The sequence below is a fragment of the Copadichromis virginalis genome, linkage group LG14 (assembly GCF_057382275.1).
Source record: "Copadichromis virginalis isolate Kocher_CV1m ecotype Utaka linkage group LG14, C_Virginalis_male_GT1.1, whole genome shotgun sequence".
NCBI lineage: Eukaryota > Metazoa > Chordata > Actinopteri > Cichliformes > Cichlidae > Copadichromis > Copadichromis virginalis.
The window spans coordinates 21695717-21719069 of NC_140631.1; the positions used below are offsets into that span (position 1 = coordinate 21695717).

The window sequence follows — 23353 nt, forward strand, 5'->3', positions numbered from 1 at the left end:
ATTATTCCTCTGTCTTTATCCTTGCTGGCCATAACACGACTTGGATTATCAGGAGTGCTGTTGCCACATCAGGTTAGCATTGACTGGTAGTTTCTCTTTTGTTTCAAGTAAGAAGTCCTGTATGTTTGTGGGTGAGGGTCTGGCATTGATGCTAACCAGGAAGCTGAAGCTTAACATATGAAAAAGACACTGGTGGTAAAATTTCACAATTGTGATAACATAATCTGAGGTAACTGTAAACGGAGCATGTTCAAGCCATTGTAAATTTAAATAAAATTAAGGCTTTAAAACACCTTTTCCATGCACGGTTGGGTAAATGATCCAGATTGAGGCTGCGACACTGCTTCATAATATCTGTTGCCCTCTCCATAGTCCACTTTACAGAGAAATCATCAAACAAAGTTGTCACAAAGCATGCCAGTATGTACAGAAGCTGGAGCCTGTACTGATTGTGTATTGAGGCCTGTCTACTGTTGTCAGATGAAGAACCATCAGATATGGAGCTGATGTAATTTTCTTACCCACTGAGGGGGCCTTGTGAGTATAATATTCATTAGATGTCTCAGCCGAGCAGTGCCTCATCTCCTCTGCCTCCTCTGCTGCAGGATTAAAAAAAAACAAAAACTATTAAAACACCTACCAGAACCATATTTGAAACTTAAAATGACTCAATGTGCAATAAAGCATGCTTCCACGATTGCAGGGATTGAAATCAGTTTTCGAATTTTAACACTGCCCAGTGAAGTCACCTACAACACTCACCTACTAAACGGCATCTGTTGGTTTCTGTCATCTTTCAGTGCAAATCCAATTTTCTGATAATGTTTTTCATCATTGCAATGTCACAGTCAGGTAGAAGGGGAAAAAATTGAGTGGGGCGGTTATAGAGCCAAACGTGGTAACATGGTCATTGGTTTGATTGTCACAACCTACAGGAAAGTGTAATAGCTGTCAACAGATAAGTGAAAATGCTATCATCACAAGTGCAGTTTTATCATTGCTGTCAGAGCAGCAGTCTTTTGATTGATGGAGAGATGTTACACTGCAGCAAGCCCCGTGTCTTCAGTCAGATGTGTTTGGATCAAGGAGAGAAGAGCGAAAAGACAGTTAGATCCATTTTTACAAAAAGGCTCAGCTAGAGCTGGGCGATAGAACGATAACGATATGTATCGTGATATAACTTTTACTCGATAGAAAAATTAAACTATCGCGATAGACCTCGCCGCTCTTGTCCTCTTAAAAAAAAAAAAAAAAAAAAAGGTCAGCCAATCCAAATTCAGTAGCGCAGAGCCGAACCAATCACAGCCGCAGCGTCTCGTCGCGTGACTTGTTACGTACAGCACAAGTGCCAAGCCGCACATGTGTATTTGTTTGGGAAGCAGCCAGCCACCGTACCGCCCGGGTAATGGAGGAAATGAGTGTGCCGACTAGAAAAATCAACAGAGCGTGACCGAAGAGAAAACAGATGATGGTTCCAATGCCGGAGAGATTGTCGAACGGAAGAGCCAAAGAAGTTCCGTAGTGTGAAGGTATTTCGGCTATTTCAAGTCTGACAAAAAACAGAGTAGCGTGCACTGTAAATTGTGCCGAAAGCAAGTCTGGAAATACAATAAACTGGTGCATGCGTCACACTGTGCGCCACGTTATTGTTTCGGTGAAATGAATTTCTACAATACTGTTACTGTTAATTCTACTCTCTGCAGTGTTTAAATGCTTACATATACACACAGTTACTGTCCGTCCACACATACGACTCGGTTCTGCTTCTATGCCCCAGCTTTGTTTACTTTTTCCCACCGAGGCTTCTAGACTTCTGATTGGCCAACATTTCTGCACGGTTAGGAATCTAGCGCCACCTGCTGCTTTGGCATGTTCATAGCAGCGTTTTCCTTCATTTCTGCCTTTATGTGTGGACGGGATTATTTTTTAAAACGAAAACGGAAAATCTCCGTTTTCAAAAATACCCGTGTACGTGTGGACGTAGCCTCAGTCTCTGACTGGAAGCGCTAATTCGTCATTCGGCTTTTGTCAGACTAAAGTAACTGTTAAAACTGTTTGAAAAGCTCAGCTATACAACAAGGAGAGATTGAGAATTTCCTTTTAGTTCTCAGTTTATTTCATATTGACAAAAGTTAGTCAGTTTTGTCTGTTCTTCTGTAAAACAAACTAAGATTTATTTTTAGAATTAATATTTTGTTTCTAAGTGACAATTTAGTCGTCTGTTTCGTTTGTTCTATTTTGAAACTTAAACGCTTTAGCGGCTGCCTTTTGTGTAGTTTGCAATATTTGCCTTTATTTATCTGAAAAAGTCCCATGTTCCTTAAGTACATCTACCCTGTTGAACTTATTATGGGAAATAAATATTTAAATAAAAACAAGCTGCTGATTAGAGCTGGGCGATATGAGATTTTTTCATATCACAATATGTTTTTTTCATTTCAGGCGATAACGATATCTATCACGATATAAGCCAAATAACTATATTTGTAAGATTTAAATGTGCCGTTGCTCACAAGTAAAATGTGAAATAATCAGCAGCTTGTTTTTATTTAAATATTCCATCCATCCATCCATCCATCTTCATCCGCTTTGTCCGGGGCCGGGTCGCGGGGGCAGCAGCCTAAGCAAAGAGGCCCAGACCTCCCTCTCCCCAGCCACCTCCTCCAGCTTATCCGGGGGAATACCAAGGCGTTCCCAGGCCAGCCGAGAGATATAATCTCTCCAGCGTGTCCTGGGTCTGCCCCGGGGCCTCCTCCCGGTGGGACATGCCTGGAACACCTCACCCAGGAGGCGCCCAGGGGGCATCCTTGTCAGATGCCCGAACCACCTCAGCTGGCTCCTTTCGATGTGGAGCAGCAGCTGCTCTACTCTGAGCCCCTCCCGGATGGCCGAACTTCTCACCCTATCTCTAAGGGAGAGGCCAGCCACCCTTCGGAGGAAGCTCATTTCTGCCGCTTGTATCCGCGATCTCGTTCTTTCGGTCACTACCCACAGCTCGTGGCCATAGGTGAGGGTAGGGACGTAGATCGACCGGTAAATTGAGAGCTTCGCTTTTACACTCAGCTCCCTCTTCACCACGACGGACCGGTGCAGCGTCCGCATTACTGCAGCTGCAGCCCCAATCCGTCTGTCGATCTCCGGCTCCCTTCTCCCATCACTCGCGAACAAGACCCCGAGATACTTGAACTCCTCCACTTGGGGCAGGAACTCATCCCCGACCCGGAGTGGGCACTCCACCCTTTTCCGGCTGAGAACCATGGCCTCAGATTTGGAGGTGCTGATCCTCATTCCCGCTGCTTCACACTCGGCTGCGAACCGTTCCAGTGCGAGCTGGAGGCCCTCACCCGATGAAGCCAAAAGAACCACATCATCTGCAAAAATCAGAGATGAGATTCTGAGGCCACCAAAGCGAAAGCCCTCCGCCACTTGGCTGCGCCTAGAAATCCTGTCCATAAAAATTATGAACAGAACCGGAGACAAAGGGCAGCCCTGGCGGAGCCCATCACCCACCAGGAATGAGTCAGACTTATTGCCGGCAATGCGAACCAAGCTCTTGCAACGGTTGTATAGGGATCGAATGGCCCGTAGCAATGGGCCAGACACCCCATATTCCCGCAACACCTCCCACAGGACACCCCGAGGGACACGGTCGAATGCCTTCTCCAAGTCCACAAAACACATGTAGACTGGTTGGGCAAACTCCCATGCACCCTCAAGTATCCTGGAGAGGATAAAGAGCTGGTCCAGTGTTCCGCGACCAGGACGAAAACCGCATTGTTCCTCCTGTATCCGAGGTTCGACTAACGGACGAACTCTCCTTTCCAGCACCCTGGCATAGACTTTCCCAGGGAGGCTGAGGAGTGTGATCCCCCTGTAGTTGGAACACACCCTCCGGTCCCCTTTCTTAAAGATGGGGACCACCACCCCGGTCTGCCAGTCCACAGGTACTGCCCCTGATCTCCACGCAACATTGCAGAGGCGTGTCAACCAGGACAGCCCTACAACGTCCAGAGCCTTCAGGAACTCGGGGCGGACCTCATCAACACCAGGGGCTCTGCCACCAAGGAGTTGTTTAACTGCCTCAGTGACCTCGCCCCCGGAAATTGGCGGGTCATTCCCCTCATCCCCAGACTCTGCTTCCTCCTCGGAAGACGTGTCAGTGGGATTAAGGAGGTCCTCGAAGTATTCCTTCCACCGCCTGACAATTTTCTCAGTCGACGTCAGCAGCGCTCCGCCAGCACTATTCACAGTGCAGGTAGAGCACCGCTTTCCCCTCCTGAGACGTCTGACGGTTTGCCAGAATCTCTTCGAGGCAGTCCGAAAGTCTATTTCCATGGCCTCTCCGAACTCCTCCCACACCCGAGTTTTTGCTTCAGCCACTGCCCGAGCCGCATTCCGCTTGGCCTGTCGATACCTGTCGGCTGCCTCCGGAGTCCCACAGGCTAACCAAGCCCGATAGTTCTCCTTCTTCAGCCTGGTGGCTCCCTTCACCTCTGGTGTCCACCATTTGGTTCGGGGATTACCACCACGGCAGGCACCAACCACCTTGCGGCCGCAGCTCAATGCAGCAGCTTCGGCAATGGAGACGCTGAACATGGTCCATTCAGACTCAATGTCCCCAGTCTCCCTCAGAATGCTGTTGAAGCTCTGCCGGAGGTGTGCGTTGAAGATCTCGCGGACTGGGGCCTCTGCTAGACGTTCCCAGCACACCCTCACTACGCGTTTAGGTGCACCAGGTCTGTCCAGCGTCCTCCCCCGCCACCTGATCCAACTCACCACCAGGTGGTGATCAGTTGACAGCTCAGCCCCTCTCTTTACCCGAGTGTCCAGAACATATGGTCGCAGGTCTGCTGATACGATTACAAAATCGATCATCGACCTACGGCCTAGAGTGTCCTGGTGCCACGTGCACTTATGGACACTCTTATGTTCGAACAGGGTGTTCGTTATGGCCAAACTGTGATTAGCACAGAAGTCCAATAACAGAGCACCGCTCGGGTTCAGATCAGGGAGGCCGTTCCTCCCAATCACGCCCCTCCAGGTCTCGCTGTCGCTACCCACGTGAGCATTGAAGTCTCCCAGCAGGACAACAGAGTCTCCAGGTGGAGCACCCTCCAGCACCCCCCCCAGGGACTCTAAGAAGGCGGGGTACTCTGAACTGCCACTCGGCGCATAAGCGCAGATGACAGTCAGGACCCGTTCCCCGACCCTAAGGCGCAGGGAACAAACCCTCTCGTCCACCGGGAAAAACCCCAACGCACCGGCAGCAAGCCGAGGGGATATTAGGATACCCACCCCAGCCCGCCGCCTCTCACCAGGGGCAACTCCAGACTGAGACAGAGTCCAGCCCCTCTCCAGGAGACTGGTTCCAGAGCCCAAGCCATGTGTAGAGGTGAGCCCGACTATATCTAGCCGGTACCTCTCAACCTCACGCACTAATTCAGGCTCCTTCCCCACCAGAGAGGTGACATTCCATGTCCCTATTGCCAGTCTTGGCAGCCGGGGGTCAGTCCGCCAGGGCCTCCGCTCCTGGCCGCCACCCGGCACACAATGCACCCGACCCCTATGGCGCCTCCTGCGGGTGGTGGGCCTGCGGGAGGATGGGCCCATGTCTCCTCTTCGGGCTGTGCCCGGCCGGGCCCCATGGACTAAGGCCCGGCCACCAGACGCTCGCCCTCGGGCACCCTCCCCGGGCCTGGCTCCAGGGCGGGGCCCCGGTAACCCTATCCCGGGCAGGGTAAACTGTTCCCTCGGTTTCCTTTTCATAAGGGTCTTATGAATCGCTCTTTGTCTGGTCCCTCACCCATATTTAAATATTTATTTCCCATAATAAGTTCAACAGGGTAGATGTACTTAAGGAACATGAGACTTTTTCAGATAAATAAAGACAAATATTGCAAACTACACAAAAGGCAGCCACTAAAGCGTTTAAGTTTCAAAATAGAACAAACGAAACAGACGACTAAATTGTCAATTCCACTTAGAAACAAAATATTAATTCTAAAAATAAATCTTAGTTTGTTTTACAGAAGAACAGACAAAACTAACTTTTGTCAATATCAAATAAACTGAGAACTAAAAGGAAATTCTCAATCTCTCCTTGTTGTATAGCTGAGCTTTTCAAACAGTTTTAACAGTTACTTTAGTCTGACAAAAGCTGAATGACGAATTAGCGCTTCCAGTCAGAGACTGAGGCTACGTCCACACGTACACGGGTATTTTTGAAAACGGAGATTTTCCGTTTTCGTTTTAAAAAATAATCCCGTCCACACATAAAGGCAGAAATGAAGGAAAACGCTGCTATGAACATGCCAAAGCAGCAGGTGGCGCTAGATTCCTAAGCGTGCCGAAATGTTGGCCAATCAGAAGTCTAGAAGCCTCGGTGGGAAAAAGTAAACAAAGCTGGGGCATAGAAGCAGAACCGAGTTGTTTGTGTGGACGGACAGTAACTGTGTGTATATGTAAGCATTTAAACACTGCAGAGAGTAGAATTAACAAGTCACGCGACGTGACGCTGCGGCTGTGATTGGTTTGGCTCTGCGCTACTTAATTTGGATTGGCTGACCTTTTTTTTTTTTTTTTTTTTTTTTGAGGACAAGAGCGGCGAGGTCTATCGCGGTAGCTTAATTTCTCTATCGAGTAAAAGTTATATCGCGATACATATCGTTATCGTTCTATCGCCCAGCTCTACTGCTGATTATTTCACATTTTACTTGTGAGCAACGGCATATTTAAATCTTACAAATATAGTTATTTGGCTTATATCGTGATAGATATCGTTATCGCCTGAAATGAAAAAAACATATCGTGATATGAAAAAATCTTATATCGCCCAGCTCTAGGCTCAGCAAACAGAAGAAAATAGTCTGCAGTGCATCAGCATGGAGTTTAATGCAGGCAGTAAAAAGAAAAGCCACTTTGAATCCAGATTTGTCCTTTTCAAACAGCAGTTGTGACCCGTTAGTCATTCATGACTACAGTTAACATACTGGGCTAGGAGAGCATCTCAAGGGGGGGAATCACAACACTCGACGATGTCCATGGTTTTCATACTTCACGTAGGTATCACTGCAAACTAGGGCTGCTCAATTAATCGAATTTTAATCACGATTACGATCTGGGCTTTCAACGATCATTAAAAATGACGGAGCCGATTATTAGCCCCTCCTTCATTTATCCGCGACACCTTAAAGGCCGGTCCGTGAAAATATTGTCGGGCATAAACCGGTCTGTGGCGCAAAAAAGGGTGGAGACCGCTGATTAAGAGGACCCGAGGGAAGCTCGGAAAGCTAAGCAGAAGTTATTTGGAGAGGAGAGTGTGACTGCTGTTGGTTGAAAAGAGAGGTTAAAAAAACTTCAGTGGTGTTGCACACTATTTTATATTATTTTTTTTAAAGTCATTGTTAACCCTTTAAAGCCGGTCAGAGCAGCACGCTCCGTTTTGTGTAACTATTTTTAAATCCCTGTAGAACCGGAACCGTGGAAGCTAGCGCAATAATTTGTTTTGCATATGAAACCGGAGGAGTTGTACTTACATCTGATGCCATCAGCTTGTCCTCGGTCACGGTTTCCTTCCACATAAAGCTTTGCAAAAATTGCATAAAAAGCGCTTGCAGGAACAAAAACATAATATTCCAGAAACACGCTTTGCCGATCTGATCAGCTGTTCGTTACACTTCCCACAGTTAAACAGATGTCAGCGCGAGCTGTCACATGTCCGCCATTTCCTGCCCGAAACCGGAAGTGACGTCATTTTCGCGGAAATTGTAGTTTTTTTTTTTACTTGTAGGCCTTAAAAACCTATACTGGTCATGTTTGACTTTTCTGAATAGTTTCTGGGATGCTTAGAACTCGAATTGCACTGCTGGAAATATTTTATTTTGATGCACATGCTGTTTTCTTTGCAAATTTGCATCTTAGGATTGTTTTTTCGTTTTTCCTGCAGTATATAAAAATTGGTGTATCTCCAAAATAAAACTATGAAGACACTCAAAATAAATTTCCTGTTGTTGTAAACTATTTTTTGCAACTTTTTTGTATTTAAAGTTTTGAAGGATAAGCCTCTTAAATTTCTCCAAGTAGAAATATAAATATATATATATATATATATATATATATATATATATATATATATAAAACAAAAAAGATTTTCAAATTTTTTTGTAGTTTATTGCACTTTTTTGCAATTAATGTAGTTACTATGGACTTAATGCATACATATTATTAAAATATGGGCTATAACAGTTGCATAGCAAATTGAAATGCTCCCACAAATGGCACTACAACATGTAAAAATATAATATAAGCTCTGGCGGACTTGGTTCTATAGTAGGTCTTAAAGGGTTAAATAAATATCGTCAAATAATCGAGATCTCAATTTCAGTGAAAATAATCGTGATTATCATTTTTGCCATAATCGAGCAGCCCTACTGCAAACTATTTTCATTCACCGATTAAAAGCAGTTTTTTTGTTTGTTTGTTTTTTAAGAGTATGTTTTCTCAATTAATTTTGAGCTTCTAAAAATGTGAGACTGTGCATAAAAATGTTTGTAATTCCTAAAGATTTTGGCCTTAACTTACGTTGAAGCTGAAAATCTGCACTGTGATCCAGTATTGATTGTTTGATTTAAAATCAAAGATAAATTACAAAAACAAACAAACAAAAAAGCCTCTGTTCAAAAAACAAAAAATACTTACGATCTGATCCTATCTGATTGTAATAACTGGGCTCCAGTTTCTAAAAGTTAAGACATTTCATTGATATGTAGTACTCTGCAATATCAGCTCGGTTTTGACTCCCTGAATGTTTATTGAAAAATTTGAATTCTTCTGAATCAGATTGATGCTTTCTGACAAATTTGTACACAAAACGTGTCATGGTGCAAAAAACAACCGTGGCACAGAAATAGAATATATGGTATACATTTTTACCGCATATAAATACACGGTGTAAACATATGGTGAGAATATTTTCTTTTGGCCAAGGATGGTAAGAATTAATGCTGTCATTATTAGTCTGACTCCAATATTTATCACATCTAAGTGCATTTCCCATAATGATTTGCTGTTCTTAAACCCGAACCTGCCTACAGCACTTACTTTTTGTTAGTCTGTAAGCAAGTAAGGATGTGTTTTTGACCTTTCTGAAGTATATAAATGCATGGATATGTTTAGACTTGTATCTGCCCTTTTACAGCTTGTTCTAGAAATAAAAGCAATGTCTCTCTTTCAGTCTCCCTCTGTATAGCGAGCACACTCTGTTTAATGGTCTTCTACCATAATGCAGTGCCGAACAGAAGGTCTTCTGGTTAGAAAGGGGCTTTTTAGGAGTAGAGACCTCATCACCTCCCCCCGAAAACAAATGGAGGCATGGTTGGACACTCCTACTCACCACATGCATTTCTGCAGTCCTCTGTTTCTTGTGCACACCCTCATTATGATGCATTGTCCAGCCGCTCTTGTTCTCCCGTTTTAACTTTTCATCACCTTTTTCTGCATTCACATGGGTGCAGTGAAACAGATGAACACACCCGTTTCTCACTCCTCTATTCATTCAGAGCTGTAATTGTGTACGTGTGTGTTTTGAGGACAGGCCCCTCAGGGATGGTTTGTCTATGTGTTAATATATAAAAGGTTTTTACCTTTATATAGTATTACTGATTAATACTCTTACATGGCCTGCTGTACCTTTTCATTTGATTTTAGTTTTTTTCATTAAAAGGCCTGTTAACCCAAATATTGAGAACTTGAACAAAACTGGCTTGTTTGTGGTTTCTTCTTTTAATTAAGAATTTTTTTGAGGAAAGACATTCGTTTTTCTTTGTGCTTTGGTAGCAATCTGTTGTGTTCAATCATATGAATTGTCCTTAATTTAACCTTGATGCACGTTTTTATCTTGGACTATAATTTGTGACAATTTTTCAGTTTCCTTTTTACTTCTGTTGATTCACACATTGAAATTCGTAGCATTACTTTAATATATTTTTAGCATCTTAACAGGATACAAAATGGGAGAATGTTAGGTAAAATGATCACACACTACTTCAGTAATGTTGATGTCCGGGCTCTCCAGAGGCCCATACATGACTGACAATGTTCTATCTTGTGTGTTTTTCTATCCAGGTTTGTTTTCACTGCGTTGGCAGTGTGTTTGGGATCTTTGCCATGCTGCAAAATTAAGCTTTTTTTTCCTTGTGGGTCAAAATCTGATGATACTTTTCTGTGTTGATAATTGGATCAATTTTAACAAGAAATGCAGCTCCACACCACGACATGGCTTTCACCGTTTTTTTACAGATGGATGTAGAGAGTTAATACCTGTCTCCTGACCTCCTCCGTAGACACTGATTATGGTTTTGATTCATCACTGCATTCCCTTCCTAGAGAATGGCTGCTTGACAGCTGCCCGATGCATCTCCTGTATCATATAAGTCCTGCATCAGGTCTTATACGATGCTGGATACATGTATATGACTTTAAGATATTGTTCATCGGCTGTAGATAATTCTTTAGCTCCTCCTTCCATTTTTTCCATTTTTCTCAGTATTTTCTAATAGCTCTTTAGGAATCATGTTGTTGGTGAAAAAATGCCGTCTTGGGCTGTGTTATCTTTGTTTTGTTTTTTTCATAAGTTCAACCAAAGAAATGGGAACAAAGGAAGTGTTTTACTGGCAGGCTAGTAACAAAGTGCCTCAAGATAGAATTTTAGAAGTGATTTGTTGCTAAGTTGTCTGTGTGTAAACGCATTGCTTCATCCCTCGAGTTACGTGCCTTTTTTAAGCTTGAATGATTCATATGTCCGCGTTAAATAGTTTAACAACAACAAATAATTTCTCTGATCGAAAATGAGTGAAAAAGTAGCCAATGTACCAAGAAAAGGTTTGAAAGTTCTTCAGAAAGCCTGGAAAACTATTACCAAGATCACTTTAAAAAAATTATAACAAAATCTGGCTCCCTGGAAGCAAATTACAAAAGAAAAGAGGGTGGTGCAAGGTTTTTGCACAGTACTTTAGTGTAACCGGGTTTGCACGTATCTCTGTACACGTAATTCTGCTACAATCAAAGTGTTGTTTTGCATGCAGAGGTACTGATTAACTGAGGTAGAGAAGGCTAATGATAAATTAAACAACGAAGTGCAGTGAAGAGAAAAAGGAAGGTGCCAGTAGGTTAATCAATTCCCCTGACACATTCTTTAGCTATGAGACATGAGTTTCAGTAATGAAGCACGGCTTGCATATCACCACTTTTGTTGTCTTGCACACCCACAGACACACAGGTTCATGTTATTTTTTTTGGGGGGGGGAGGATGAGCATGTATTTTTAAAGGGAATTCGCACACAAAACAACTGAAAAGCAACCTCACCCACGTGTTTTGTGCTTGCATTTATTTGTCTGCGTTTTGGGGTGTTTTGACGTCAGTGCTATTTTACAAAGCACCGGCATGCTTCCTTGGCTAATCTGAAGTGTCACTTGGTGCCGTTTGGCATCACCATGTTACAGCGTATGCCCAGCTCTTATGACACCAACGCAATAATCGTGTAAAGGGTTTGTGTTTTGTCAGTTGTTAACTGTCCATGAAGCAGAAGCTCAGGATGGAACAGTGCAAACTGAAGTCGCACACGTAATACATTTTGATAGGTTTTTTATACGGCGACTGGGTGAGGGATGTGCCGTGTTTAGAGGGATCACCACGTAACATCCAACACAGTGTTTTATGGGCCCGCACTCAAAACCACAATGCACCACTCTGATCCCTGCCATCACATGCCAAGTCCGAAATTTCAAAGAGAAGGGGGGTTAAAATCAACACAAGCTACACATGAACTCGTATAACACACAGCCCGCGCACACCTTTCCTCTCTTCAGTTATTGCTCAGCCGTTTCACTCTGTGTTTGTGCAGCTCTCTTATAATTCTGGATCACGCTTACTCTTGGCTCGGTGCAAAACTCAGCTTGGTACCCCCCCACCCCAGTACCGTTGTGTTGCTTTTCCACTTGCACCTTTCACTGGATGTGCTGTGCTTTTCCATTGGCTGTGTTGATGTTGAGCTTTGCTTCTTGTACTTGTCGTTCTGAACAGGACATCACACATGTACATGCAAGTCCATATTCATTTTTCACTCTCCTTTGGGACACGCATTGTAAAGTTTATGCAAATTTCCACAATTTCTTTTTGTACATGTACAATGACAATAAAGGGCTATTCTATTCTATTAACACCCATATTAATAATCTCCAAGCACCTCTGGAAACTGCTTCACTTGCACACACCTTAAAACTGAGAGAAGTTATCACACATCCTTTTTTTAATCCATGCTGTATCGAGCACATTAAAGACACAATGTTAACACAAACACTCACTCAGACATGGTCCTGATCACTGTCTCCCTTGCTGCTATCACTAACCATTTGCTGTTGCACTGGTGCTTGCTTTTTTCTTTATTATTATTTTGCTGTTTTTCTTTTAATTAATTTTTTTCCCTTGTGTTCATTGTAATCATGACCTCTCGCTGTTTTAATTTCAGATTTGCATATCCACTTCCACTCCTTCCTCATTTGCATACAGCAAGAATGGCGAGCGGGCATCCCACAGACAAATTCAGTTTCATGTATCAACCAGACACGCACAAGAGGTACGGGGCACGCATGCACACACACTTACATGCGCACACACACACGAAATTTCGTAGGCCTGTATTCACAATGAGCAGGTAAGTGGAAATGAAGAGCGTGCACTTGAAGTCTTCTACGGTGTGGAGAAGGATGCCTTATGGGTCATTATCTGGCACCTTCAGCCCGACCATTTTCCCCAATCTGAATTGATTACTGGCCCCGTGTCTGAAAAACCCAGAAGGTAGCGCCTTGTTGGTGCAGTGGTGGGAAAATAAGGCAGGTAGCAGCATTGAACCAAAGCGTTCTTTTTCAATTGATCCAAGCATTCTTGTGCCTTTGAGTCAGAACTTGTGCATTTTTCTTTTAAATCCAAGCAGTCTGTGTTTTTAAGTCCATACTTATATTGAGCCTGCTTTGAGGTTGGGGAGTCGCAGGGCTTGATTTTGTTGCATGCCAGCAAAATCCTTCAGCTGGATGCCGCTTTAAGAATCTGACTCTGGGATTATGCGTGTGGTGAGTGTGCTTGATAATGGTAACAATTTTCTTTCCAGTTTACATGGCTTATGTCTCTTTTCCCCTCCATTTTCCCCTCCTTGTCTTTTCTTAACTCTCTCTCTTCTGTTTTCCACTTTTTCTGTTTCTTTCTCTCTCCTAGTAAGAACAGGTTATCTTCAGCTATGAATCCAGTCTACAGCCCTGTCCAGCCTGGAACTCCATATGGAAACCCCAAGAATATGGCCTTCACAGGTAAGATGGCAGACCTGTACGTCTGTGGACGTCTTCAATACTGAATACCGAGGTTTAAGCCAGTTGAGATATGCCTAACAGAGTTCTGATAGGACAGAAATGCTAATATGACATTGTATTCAAGTTTGTGCAAAAAAACATTGTTTCTATTAACATCCCTACCAGTGACTCCAGCAATCAATTATGCAGTACAGTAAAAAATCGAATTATATTCTCTCTTGTATATACACTTACTGGGCACTTTATAATAGAACTTGTTTAGCTGCTTTTTTTATTTTTTTATTTTTTTTTTTACAATGACTACATGTCATTGTTAGGATAACCTGTTGAAGTTCAAACAAAGCATCACAATGGATGATTTAAGTAACTTTGAACATGGTGTGGTTGTTTGTGCAGTCTGAGTATTTCAGAAGCTGCTGATCTACTGGGATTTCCCCACACAACCATCTCTCACGTTTACAGAGAATAGACATTTGGCATCAACAAGACATGAACAGTGCCTCCACAGCCACCAAATCTCAGTCTTGTAGAGCATCTTTTGGGATGCGGTGTAACAGGATTGCATCATGGACGTGCAGCTGACAAAATTGCAGCAACTTTGTGATGCTGTCATATCCATATGGGTCAAAACCTGAATGTTTCGTTGTTGAATCTGTGCTACAAATGCAAAGGGAGCAAAGTGCACCTAATAAAGTGCCCAAGGAAGTGAGTTTGCAAGAAGAGATAAAAGGAAAGAGACAAAAATATAGGCCATTGTTAATCTTGGGCCTCAAAGGTTATAATAGTTATAAACAGAGGTGTGGACTCGAGTCACATGACTTGGACTCGAGTCAGACTCGAGTCATTAATTTTATGACTTTAGACTTGACTTGAAAAAATGTTCTAAGACTTGTGACTTGACTTGGACTTTTACACCAATGACTTAGGACTTGAATTGGACTTGAACCGGTTTACTTGAAAAGACTTGATATTTTACCCCAAATATAAAATTTAACATGCATATTATATAGAGATTGAAAATGTGACGTCATTCACGGGTAGAACCGCAAAGGATTCTGGGAACTCGTGGCAAGCGGTACTAGCGCACGCAGGCTTTCAATTAAAATCAGTTATACAGCGATAAAAAGAAACACAAAAATGTCAAGAAGCTGTTGTATTATTAACTGCAATAGCCGGTCGCATGACAGCCACGGGAAGCCGACGGGTAAAGAGATCGTTTTTATCGGATTACGTCGTTGAAGAGAAATTGTTCGAGCCATGTTTCCGAAGTAACAAAGAGGCGACGGATGGCCTGGATTGCAGCCATTCAAAGATCAAATATAACATCCCAGAACACTCCAGCTCACAGGTTAGTCTGCTCCAAGCATTTCCACAAAGGTCAGTCTGCTGTTGTAGTTAATGCGTCATTTTTCTTAACATAATTGGTGATATAGGTTACAAGCAAGTCTGGTGCTGAACAGAAATTGTCGCGCTATGCTCCTTTGTTTATTGTGCATAAATAGTGAATTGTCCTGACACAATATTGCATTTCGCTTCTGTTATTATGGTACATTGACAAAAACATATACTTTTATTCACAGGATAAAACAGTTGTTTTGTATCACTGTCCAGTACGATTACAGCATACAATATTATTGTCACTGCTACATTTCTGTGATGCTACCAGAAATTATTTCCACTACTAATTAATTACCATTGAGCTCAAAGGTCCTATTAATAAACGGTTAACGAATGTGTATTTATGATGACAATTTGTGAGACTGGTAAACTTATGATACGTACGATGGTCTTTACTTTCTACACGGTGCATTTCAAGGTCCTGCACCCATCCGTCGGTAAACTGTACCTGGGCTTGTTGCAGTGACCTGAAGTTACTAAACTTCACGAGTGTATGCACTCACTCCAAGAACCATATAATTATAAATGTGCATATAAATATGCTACGATGAGATAGCTGACTTCATCTAACTAGCAAATGTTGTCCAGGCTACGTTGGTGATGCAGTTTTTTTTTTTTTTTTAAATGATATTTAAAAAAAAATATCATTTACTTATGTATGATATTTTTGTCATGCGATTTTAAAGCCGGTCCTACAACCGCATCCAAGAATAACATGCAGCTTATCTCAGAACTGTCGGTGAAAATTATTCTTGGAGCTAGGTTTAATTGAGCTGCATTTTAAAGAGGTGCAATTTCACAATTTGTGTATATTTTCTAAGTTCACTATTTTGTCATGTGTTGAGAAAAACACAGATTTAAAAATTACATGGTCTAATATTTACATTTAGCATAACTGCAACATGCTTTTTTTCGTTTTTTTTTTTTTTTAAAGACTCGAAAGGACTTGAAATTCAAAATTTCAGACTTGTGACTTGACTCGGACTTTTACACCAGTGACTTGAGACTCGACTCTGACTTGCCTGACATTACTTGAGACTTGACTTGAGACTTGAGGATAAAGACTTGAGACTTACTTGAGACTTGCAAAACAATGACTTGGTCCCACCTCTGGTTATAAAGTTATAGTATACTGAAGTGAAAGCTACTGATCTATATATATTTTTAAGATGGATTCAGTTAAAGGGGAAAATCCAACTTGTGGTGTTAAAGTTGGATCGTAGCATGCATGTTTAACTGGAGTGTAGCAACATCTGTTGTGTTAATGTGTCATCTGATTCAGGACTCTTTAATTGGTGCTTATGATGAACTGGCAAGAAGCTGTTTCTTTAATATAACACTGAATTGTAGTGTAAATGCAGATTTTGCCACTTTTTTTTTTCCTTCAAAAAAGGTGAGAAATTTAAAAAAAAAAAAAGTTTATTTTAAATCTTCATGATTTCTGTTTGGTTTTGTTTTTTTCCTGACCAGAAACACATCCTCCAAATCTGAAATAAAAACAATGAAGATTGATGACTTACTATTTTCTGATTTTTCCGGAACCAATCTGTAAATTTTTGAGTGCTCATTATGCTATGCTTTAATTTTATGCATGCGTGTGTCTGCTGTGTTGTTAAATTAAAAAGTATTCTTTGCATTAGCATGAACGAAATAAACACGGGATGTTGTGTGATCGTGATTAACATCTCGACCGTCTTATAACTGCGTTTATTGTAACTGTTACATCCGACCGTATCTCAACCTACAGCAGCCAAAGCTCGATATAGCGGAGGCTCACGGCTACAGAACAGATCTGCGAGACTGTCTGCCAATAATAGCAAAGAGTGAGGAGAGAACAGCACTTAGCTCGCTTACACTCCCTCTCTTCACTCTGTGCTGCTTTTTTCCCCCCTTTTACTTCCATCGTCTTTGTCTCGCCCTGTCGAACCTGCACCTTTTTATAAGGAGAAGCTTTTTCGCAGGTCAGATTGACTTTTTGTTCGCTCGACACGTAATTTATGACGCACGGGAGGATGCGTGGTGCATGCGTGCGTGCATCCCTCGCACGTGTCTGCAGGCATTGCTAATGTTTCTGAATTTGTCTCTCCTCCCACGCCATATTGGCAGGTGTGTCCCGTCTGCCAAATTGGTGTATGTAAGACGCATTCAGCCAACTGTGTTATTGGTGCAGACATTTTTTTAATGAGCGCCATCTGTGCACATCCTGCTTCAAACCAAATACTCCCCTACCTGTGTGTCTGTGTGAATAAGTGAGCGGGTTGGGGAAAGGAGGGGGACTTCAGTTGTGCGTCCCCTCTGCTTGATGTTAAGGTTTCTAATATTTTCTGTCTCGCCTGTGGCGTCTTGCAGGCTATCCAGGGGGGTATCCTGCTACAGCTCCTACCTACACCAACCTGTACCAAACAGGCAGTCCTGGGTATCCACCAGGTAAGCTCTACCCTCCTCCCCATACACAGAGAGCTCATATTTAACAAGGTAATATCTTGGGAGAAATTATCAGTTTAGAGTAATTTTCAGAGTTAATTAGGGGCTCTTTCTCTTTTTCTAAGAAGAATAAAGGATAATTGCACTACAAGGAACCATTGAAGTTTGTGTGCACGATGCAAGACACACACTGATGAATTCAGACAAATCATTATCATGCAGCTACAAGTATTAAGCTACTAGACTGTTTTCTTCTGCCTGCCTTTGCTGGGTTGATTTATTTGCCTGGTTCTGCCAGAGGTTTCTTCATGTTAAAAGGGTTTTTTTTCCTTCCCCCCTATGAGCGAGCAGTTAGTGAGAAGTTTGTTGGTTTTTACTCTGTATTATTCTAGGGTCTCACCTCATAATATAAAGCACCTCAAGGCGACTGTTATTGTGATTTGGTGCTATATAAATGAAAATGAATTGAATTGAATACAAGATTAGAATAGTTAAAACATGAGAAACGATTTATATTAAGGCAAAGCAACGCAGAATGGAAAATAGACAAATGCTTTTACAAATAATTTCTGTCATGCTTCATTTGGCTCCCGAGTAAGTAACAGTAACATCGACCAGGCTCAAAATACAAGGCGGCCACATCACATCCACATGGTTGTGATTGTTTAAAAACACTAATGATTTTATCAACTTGGGAAAGTAAAGTAAAATACAAAATATGGAGAACATATATGTAGTTTTAGTAGTTTAGTAAAAAAAAAAAAGGTATTCTAAGTTGCCCGATGAACTACTGAAGGGCATGTTTACTGAGACTCTGAATGTCTACATGACTGTGTGTGCATTAAGTCAACACGACAGTCTCACACCAGTTTATTAAAAGCTTGTGACATTTCAATTTTTTTTTTGTTCCTGACCACAGTTTCCTCATATCTACATGTAAACAAACTAGAAGATTTTTTTGTTTTGTTCTAAGAGAACTACATGACTACATTTTTGCCACTCATGCTATTTTTAATTCAGTTTTATTTAAATAAAATCAGTTCATCACAACAGCAGCCAAGAGGCGCTTTAACTTCCTTAATAAAACTGCTCTGTTAAGTTTAGCCAGTAAAAGCACTTCAATCATTGTTTGGGTCAAACTACAACCGCTGCCCTTTTTTCTTTTTCTTTTTTTAAAGACTTGTTGGTTGTCAGGGTGATGCGTCCTCGCTGAAAGCCTCACGACAGCATACGAGCTACAGGCTGCTCAAAGCATAATTCCAACTGAAATACAAGAATTTAAGAGGAATGCTGACTTTAATGGCAAAAAATGTGACAATTCATGTCCGTGTGAATAAAATAAAATTTAAAAAAAGTCTTTTCTCTCGTTTTACCACGAGACCAAGCTGGTTAGGAGTGGTTACGCCCACACGCAGAGTGAAGCAGCACAAAGGAGAGAAACTAACATGACTTAAAATGACAGCAAGATTACAGGAGAGAACCTCACACTGAGGTGGAGTTAAATGGGTACATAAATTCACAAGCCTTCTTTTCCTAGCATACGTGCTTTTTCATCCCTGCATTGGTGAATTTGAGTCCAGTGCTATTACTGTTCCTAGTTTGCTCGTTGTGAATTCTGCCGTGATGCAGAAATGATCATTAAAAACTCAGAACCGAGTGTTTGTGAAATGCCTTGAAAAGCCTGAACAAACTGCGCCTCCAATTTATCTTAATAATTTTCAGAAATGTTTTTATCTTCCTGATGAGTAATCTGTAACCGCGCAGTCTGGCAGCTGAGTAATGTGATGGTGTGAAATGAAAGTTAGTCAGTGTTAAGGTTAAGGTTGTCTAACACTTAATGTATTGAATAAATTACACACTGATGACATTTTAATTTAAAGAGGATCCATCACTGCTACTGCGGCACTGCAGCGCTGCGTAGAGATGCAATGAGTTTGTCCGTTTATGATGCGTGTTTAACCTAAAGCAAATACAGTTTCCTACATATTTAATGGTTATCAGAGTCACGTGCGGTTACAATTAAGTTACGAACCAAACCATGCTCATAAAAATTGACGGAGCATTACCATCACTCATGCAGTTACAATGTTGTTTAGAGCTGCACACAGACTCGAGTCGTTTAAAGGCAATATGAATTAAGTGATGATCTCAGCCTAAAGGGGCATTAATGGCGAAGGAGTGGGAAGCTAGCCAGTAGCAGCTGCTAGTGCCCATATAGCAGCAAATGCGTGCTCTGTTGGGGTTCATTGTGTGGTCCCCTCAGCAGATGGGACTACAGTTGTGCTTTCCTGATATGCATGTATAGATGGTTTAGGTTTGGTGATTGCAGGCTTTCTTGTAGTCCAAGCGTAAGAAAAAAAAACATTTATTACATTGTTTGAAAGCATTAAATTCATCGTTCTGCTCATTCGGGATATCAATTTTTCAATCTTGTGCAGATTTGTGGTAATAAAGGTAATTATACAGTAATGCAATTTGATCTGATTGGGGGTAGGCGAGGAAGGAAGTCAACAAGGATTGTTCAACGTTGAGCAATTAAATAAAAAGATTTAAAAAAAAAAAATAACCAAAAGAGTAGGAATGGTGAAATGAATGGGACTGATAATGAGCTCAGGGAAAAATAAATAAATGATTTGTAGTGTCAGCAAGATGTTTTTATTTAATGGAGTCTTTGAACACATGCATTGTTACTGAATTCAGAGATAATGATGTGTTTTTATAACAGCAGTAAAGATGTGATATATAATCATGCAAGAATCTATTAATTGCTTTAAATTTTGATTAAAGTACCTTTCAGAAAAAAAATGCTACTGGACGTATGGATTAAATTTAATTTCCTCAGCAGGGAGCGAAGATAGCGACTGAAATTGTTTTCTATTGTCTTAAATATTGAGTGTGGTACTCGAGCAGAGAGGGTGGGGGTTGTACTTTTCATCTGTGCCGCTTTTGAAGCTTCCTCCCCTTGTTCCCTCCCTGAGTTTGTTTTCCGTCTTTTGGAAGTCTAACCAAATATCAGGTATGCTTTGGCAAAGCTCTGTCAGCTTTGTTCCAGCCGAAACCCGAGACTCATTATCAGGGTTGTTTTGGTTTGGGTTTTTTTTTTTTTGTTTTTGTTTTGTTTTTGTTTTTTTGTGTGTGTGTGTGTGTGTGTGCTTGACTGCAGATATCTTACCCTTTACTCCACAGTGGTTAATTTATGGGGAAATTAAAATGTTTAGATTTTGTATCAGTGACAACAATGAATCGGCCAGACAAGCCAGCCTCCGTCTGATTAGAAAACGTGTCTTGGTCATTATTTCTCAAGACCGCTGAGGAGACAAAGTGTTTTCTATCAGCAGGGCTTTTGTGTGATTGTCATGCACCATTGTCCTTTAATGCCCTGCATGCATGTTAGTGCAAAGAATGAATGTGAGAGCATGTGTGTGTGTACACACACACACACACACACACACACACACACACACAGACTTTTAGCCACAGAGCAGCGCCAGCATCTCTTTGTTCCCTTGTCCTTGTGTGAGAAAAGTGCTTTCATAAGCTCCACAGCAGCAGCAACTAGCTAGTAGCATGTTTGACCTTCAGGCTCCTCCAGGTGGCGGCTCAGAGGTACTACACCCCCAGAGATCAGAGCGGACATGAATGCAGCGGTCTGAGCCAGATTCCTTTACTGTCCCCAACGTCATGCTTTTCATCCAGTGACGTAGCGTCAGCTACAGGGGGGATACTATGTGAAATGATGTTGCAGCTCTGCTGTGGTTGTTGGTTTCAGCGTATACTGCAGAATATAATCTGTGAAAAAAAACCTGAAAATACCTCACATACAGTCAGTAGATGGCTTTTTCAATACACAGTGCAAAGCCCCTATCTTCAAAGCTCGTGCTTAAACTGGATAAATATACATAAACTGTCAGCTTTATTGTTTCGATATTCAAATCCCATCAAAAGATGGCAGTCGTCCCCATCTGGTGGATTTTATAGGAAATGCAAATAATGAGATGTGAGGATGAGTGCTAAAAGGGTGAGTCTGTACTCTCTTTTGTTGCTGCTGCTCCCCCTAAACATAGAAACACACACAACAATGAAATGTTTAAGGTATAGAGTTACTCATAAAAACCCAGTGTGAGAGCTCAACTGACTAAAGACAGTGTGGAGAATTCAATCTCATTATTCTAATGTGTTATTGACGTGTAAATAAGAAACTCTCCTAGATTTAAGAAGACCTCTTCTTGGTGAGCTGGTAAATTTATGTTGTATTTCTCTTTTCTTTCGTTGTATAGGATATACTCCAGCAGGAACTCCATACAAAGTGCCCCCCACTCAGTCAAATGGAGCCCCTCCTCCTTATACTCCGACCCCTACCCCGTACCCGACAGCTATGTACCCCATCCGCAGTGCCTACCCTCAGCAGAACCTATACACACAGGTGAGGATGTCTGGAGTGAGTGGAAAATGTTGATGGGGTTTGTTGCTGCAGCTGCTCGGCTGCCATAACCGTTTAACGCAGCCACTCCAGTAAATACATTTGTGCTGCCTGCTCAGTCTGCGTCGTTTTACTCTGTATTAAAAACAATTAGGCGAAGCGTTTGTGACAGTAAATGGTCTGTCACATGGCTGTTGATTCTCCTCGTTTAAATTCAGAGCACTTATCATGTTCATAGGTAGCTTCTGTTCTGCAGAATTGGACTGTTGAGTGAAAAGCGCATTTCTCCAGCCTACAGGGACACTGTTTGGATACAGAACATGTCACTCTCTACCATCAGCGAGGGCTAAAGAACCCTCTCTTTATTTTCTAATGTCCTTAGACAACCGTGACCTGGATGAATGAAAACACAGACATTTGACGTTGGCTGATTTTTGTTATGGCACACTTTAGCCGGTAGTAACACGCTTGGTTATCCAAAAATGCGGGGAAATAAACATTCGCTATTATTAAATTAGAAAACCGATTGAATTGAACTTGGTTTTGAGATTCAGTCGCACACAATAAAACAACAATAAGGCAATCATGTTGTTGTTTTGTAATTTGGTGCTTTGAAAAGTGCAGTGGAAAGAAGAGACGGCTTCAATTTCTGTCCATTTCAAAGTATTGTGTTTCAGTCTGTTTTGCTTGTTCTTGTAATGCAAAATCACTTGAAGTTTCTTCTGCTAAGATGTTTTGTAATCATTGAAGGTTTTCCGATGTTTTGTCCTGACAGGGAGCGTACTACACCCAGCCAGTGTTTGCCGCTCAGCCACATGTGATCCATCACACCACCGTGGTGCAGCCTAACAGCATCCCCTCCACAGCCCTCTACCCGGCCCCTGTCCCTGTACCTGCTCCTCGCAACAACGGCATGGCTGCCATGGGGATGGTAGCTGGGACAACCATGGCCATGAGCGCAGGTATGAAAGCAACTGTGAACTCTTTCCATGTGGGCCTAATATGGTACCAACATAATAACTGTTCTTCACTCTCGACCATAATTTGTGATGGCTCTACTGGAGGAGACACAAATCCCTTTGGAGCTGTGTCAGGAGGGCATCTGATGTGTTTTTTTGTAGTAATCTTATTATTACGGCACTGATGAAAGCTTTTGAATTTGTTTGCTTAAAAAAAGCTGTAGCATTAATTAAAGGATCGTTTTCTTCATCTTTGCCCCCCGAGAAGTTAAAGAAAAAAGAAAATGTGTGATTTTGTTGCCCACCTGTGATGGGTGAAAGTGCAATAGCCCTGATAGTATCTGTGAAGATGGTGCAGGCCAATGTGTGTTGGTGTATTTTAAATGTTTTTAGCAAAGACCCTTTGTTACCTTTTTAGTCCTACCTTAAGTCCCTGGACTTAAAAAAACATTTTATTCTTTATTTTATTGCCTTTTTGCTGCAAAAAAACAAAAAGAAGTGCATGATTGGTAGATGCAGCTCAGGTACAAATTGATTTTGCATCCTTGGTGGTGTTTTCTTTGTGTAGGGACTCTGCTGACAACGCCACAACACCCCCCAATTGGAGCACACCCAGTTACTGTGCCAACCTACAGGCCCCAAGGGACACCTGGGTACAGCTACGTACCGCCTCACTGGTAGAGCCCATCCATCATGTAAGTATCTCCCCTCCTGATGTTTCAGATCCTCCTCTTTAAGATGTTTCTGTGCTCCATCTGGTGGTTCCTCCTTTTCTTCCCCTCCTCTCCACCTT

The 23353-nt window shown here is 42.0% G+C and overlaps 1 protein-coding gene across 2 annotated transcripts in view; it reads left to right on the forward strand.

Annotated features, from left to right (window-relative positions):
* Window positions 1–23353, forward strand: part of fam168a (family with sequence similarity 168 member A) — a 47820-nt gene that overhangs the window by 18381 nt on the left and 6086 nt on the right. The window contains exons 2-7 of one of the 2 annotated variants that reach the window (XM_085429906.1): window positions 12525–12632; window positions 13268–13359; window positions 17107–17184; window positions 21459–21604; window positions 22377–22563; window positions 23129–23255. In XM_085429906.1, coding sequence (XP_085286032.1) covers window positions 12571–12632; window positions 13268–13359; window positions 17107–17184; window positions 21459–21604; window positions 22377–22563; window positions 23129–23241 — 678 coding nt within the window. In that variant the 5' untranslated portion in view covers window positions 12525–12570 and the 3' untranslated portion in view covers window positions 23242–23255. The remainder of the gene's footprint in view (window positions 1–12524; window positions 12633–13267; window positions 13360–17106; window positions 17185–21458; window positions 21605–22376; window positions 22564–23128; window positions 23256–23353) is intronic. The other variant, XM_085429907.1, reaches the window with a different exon arrangement.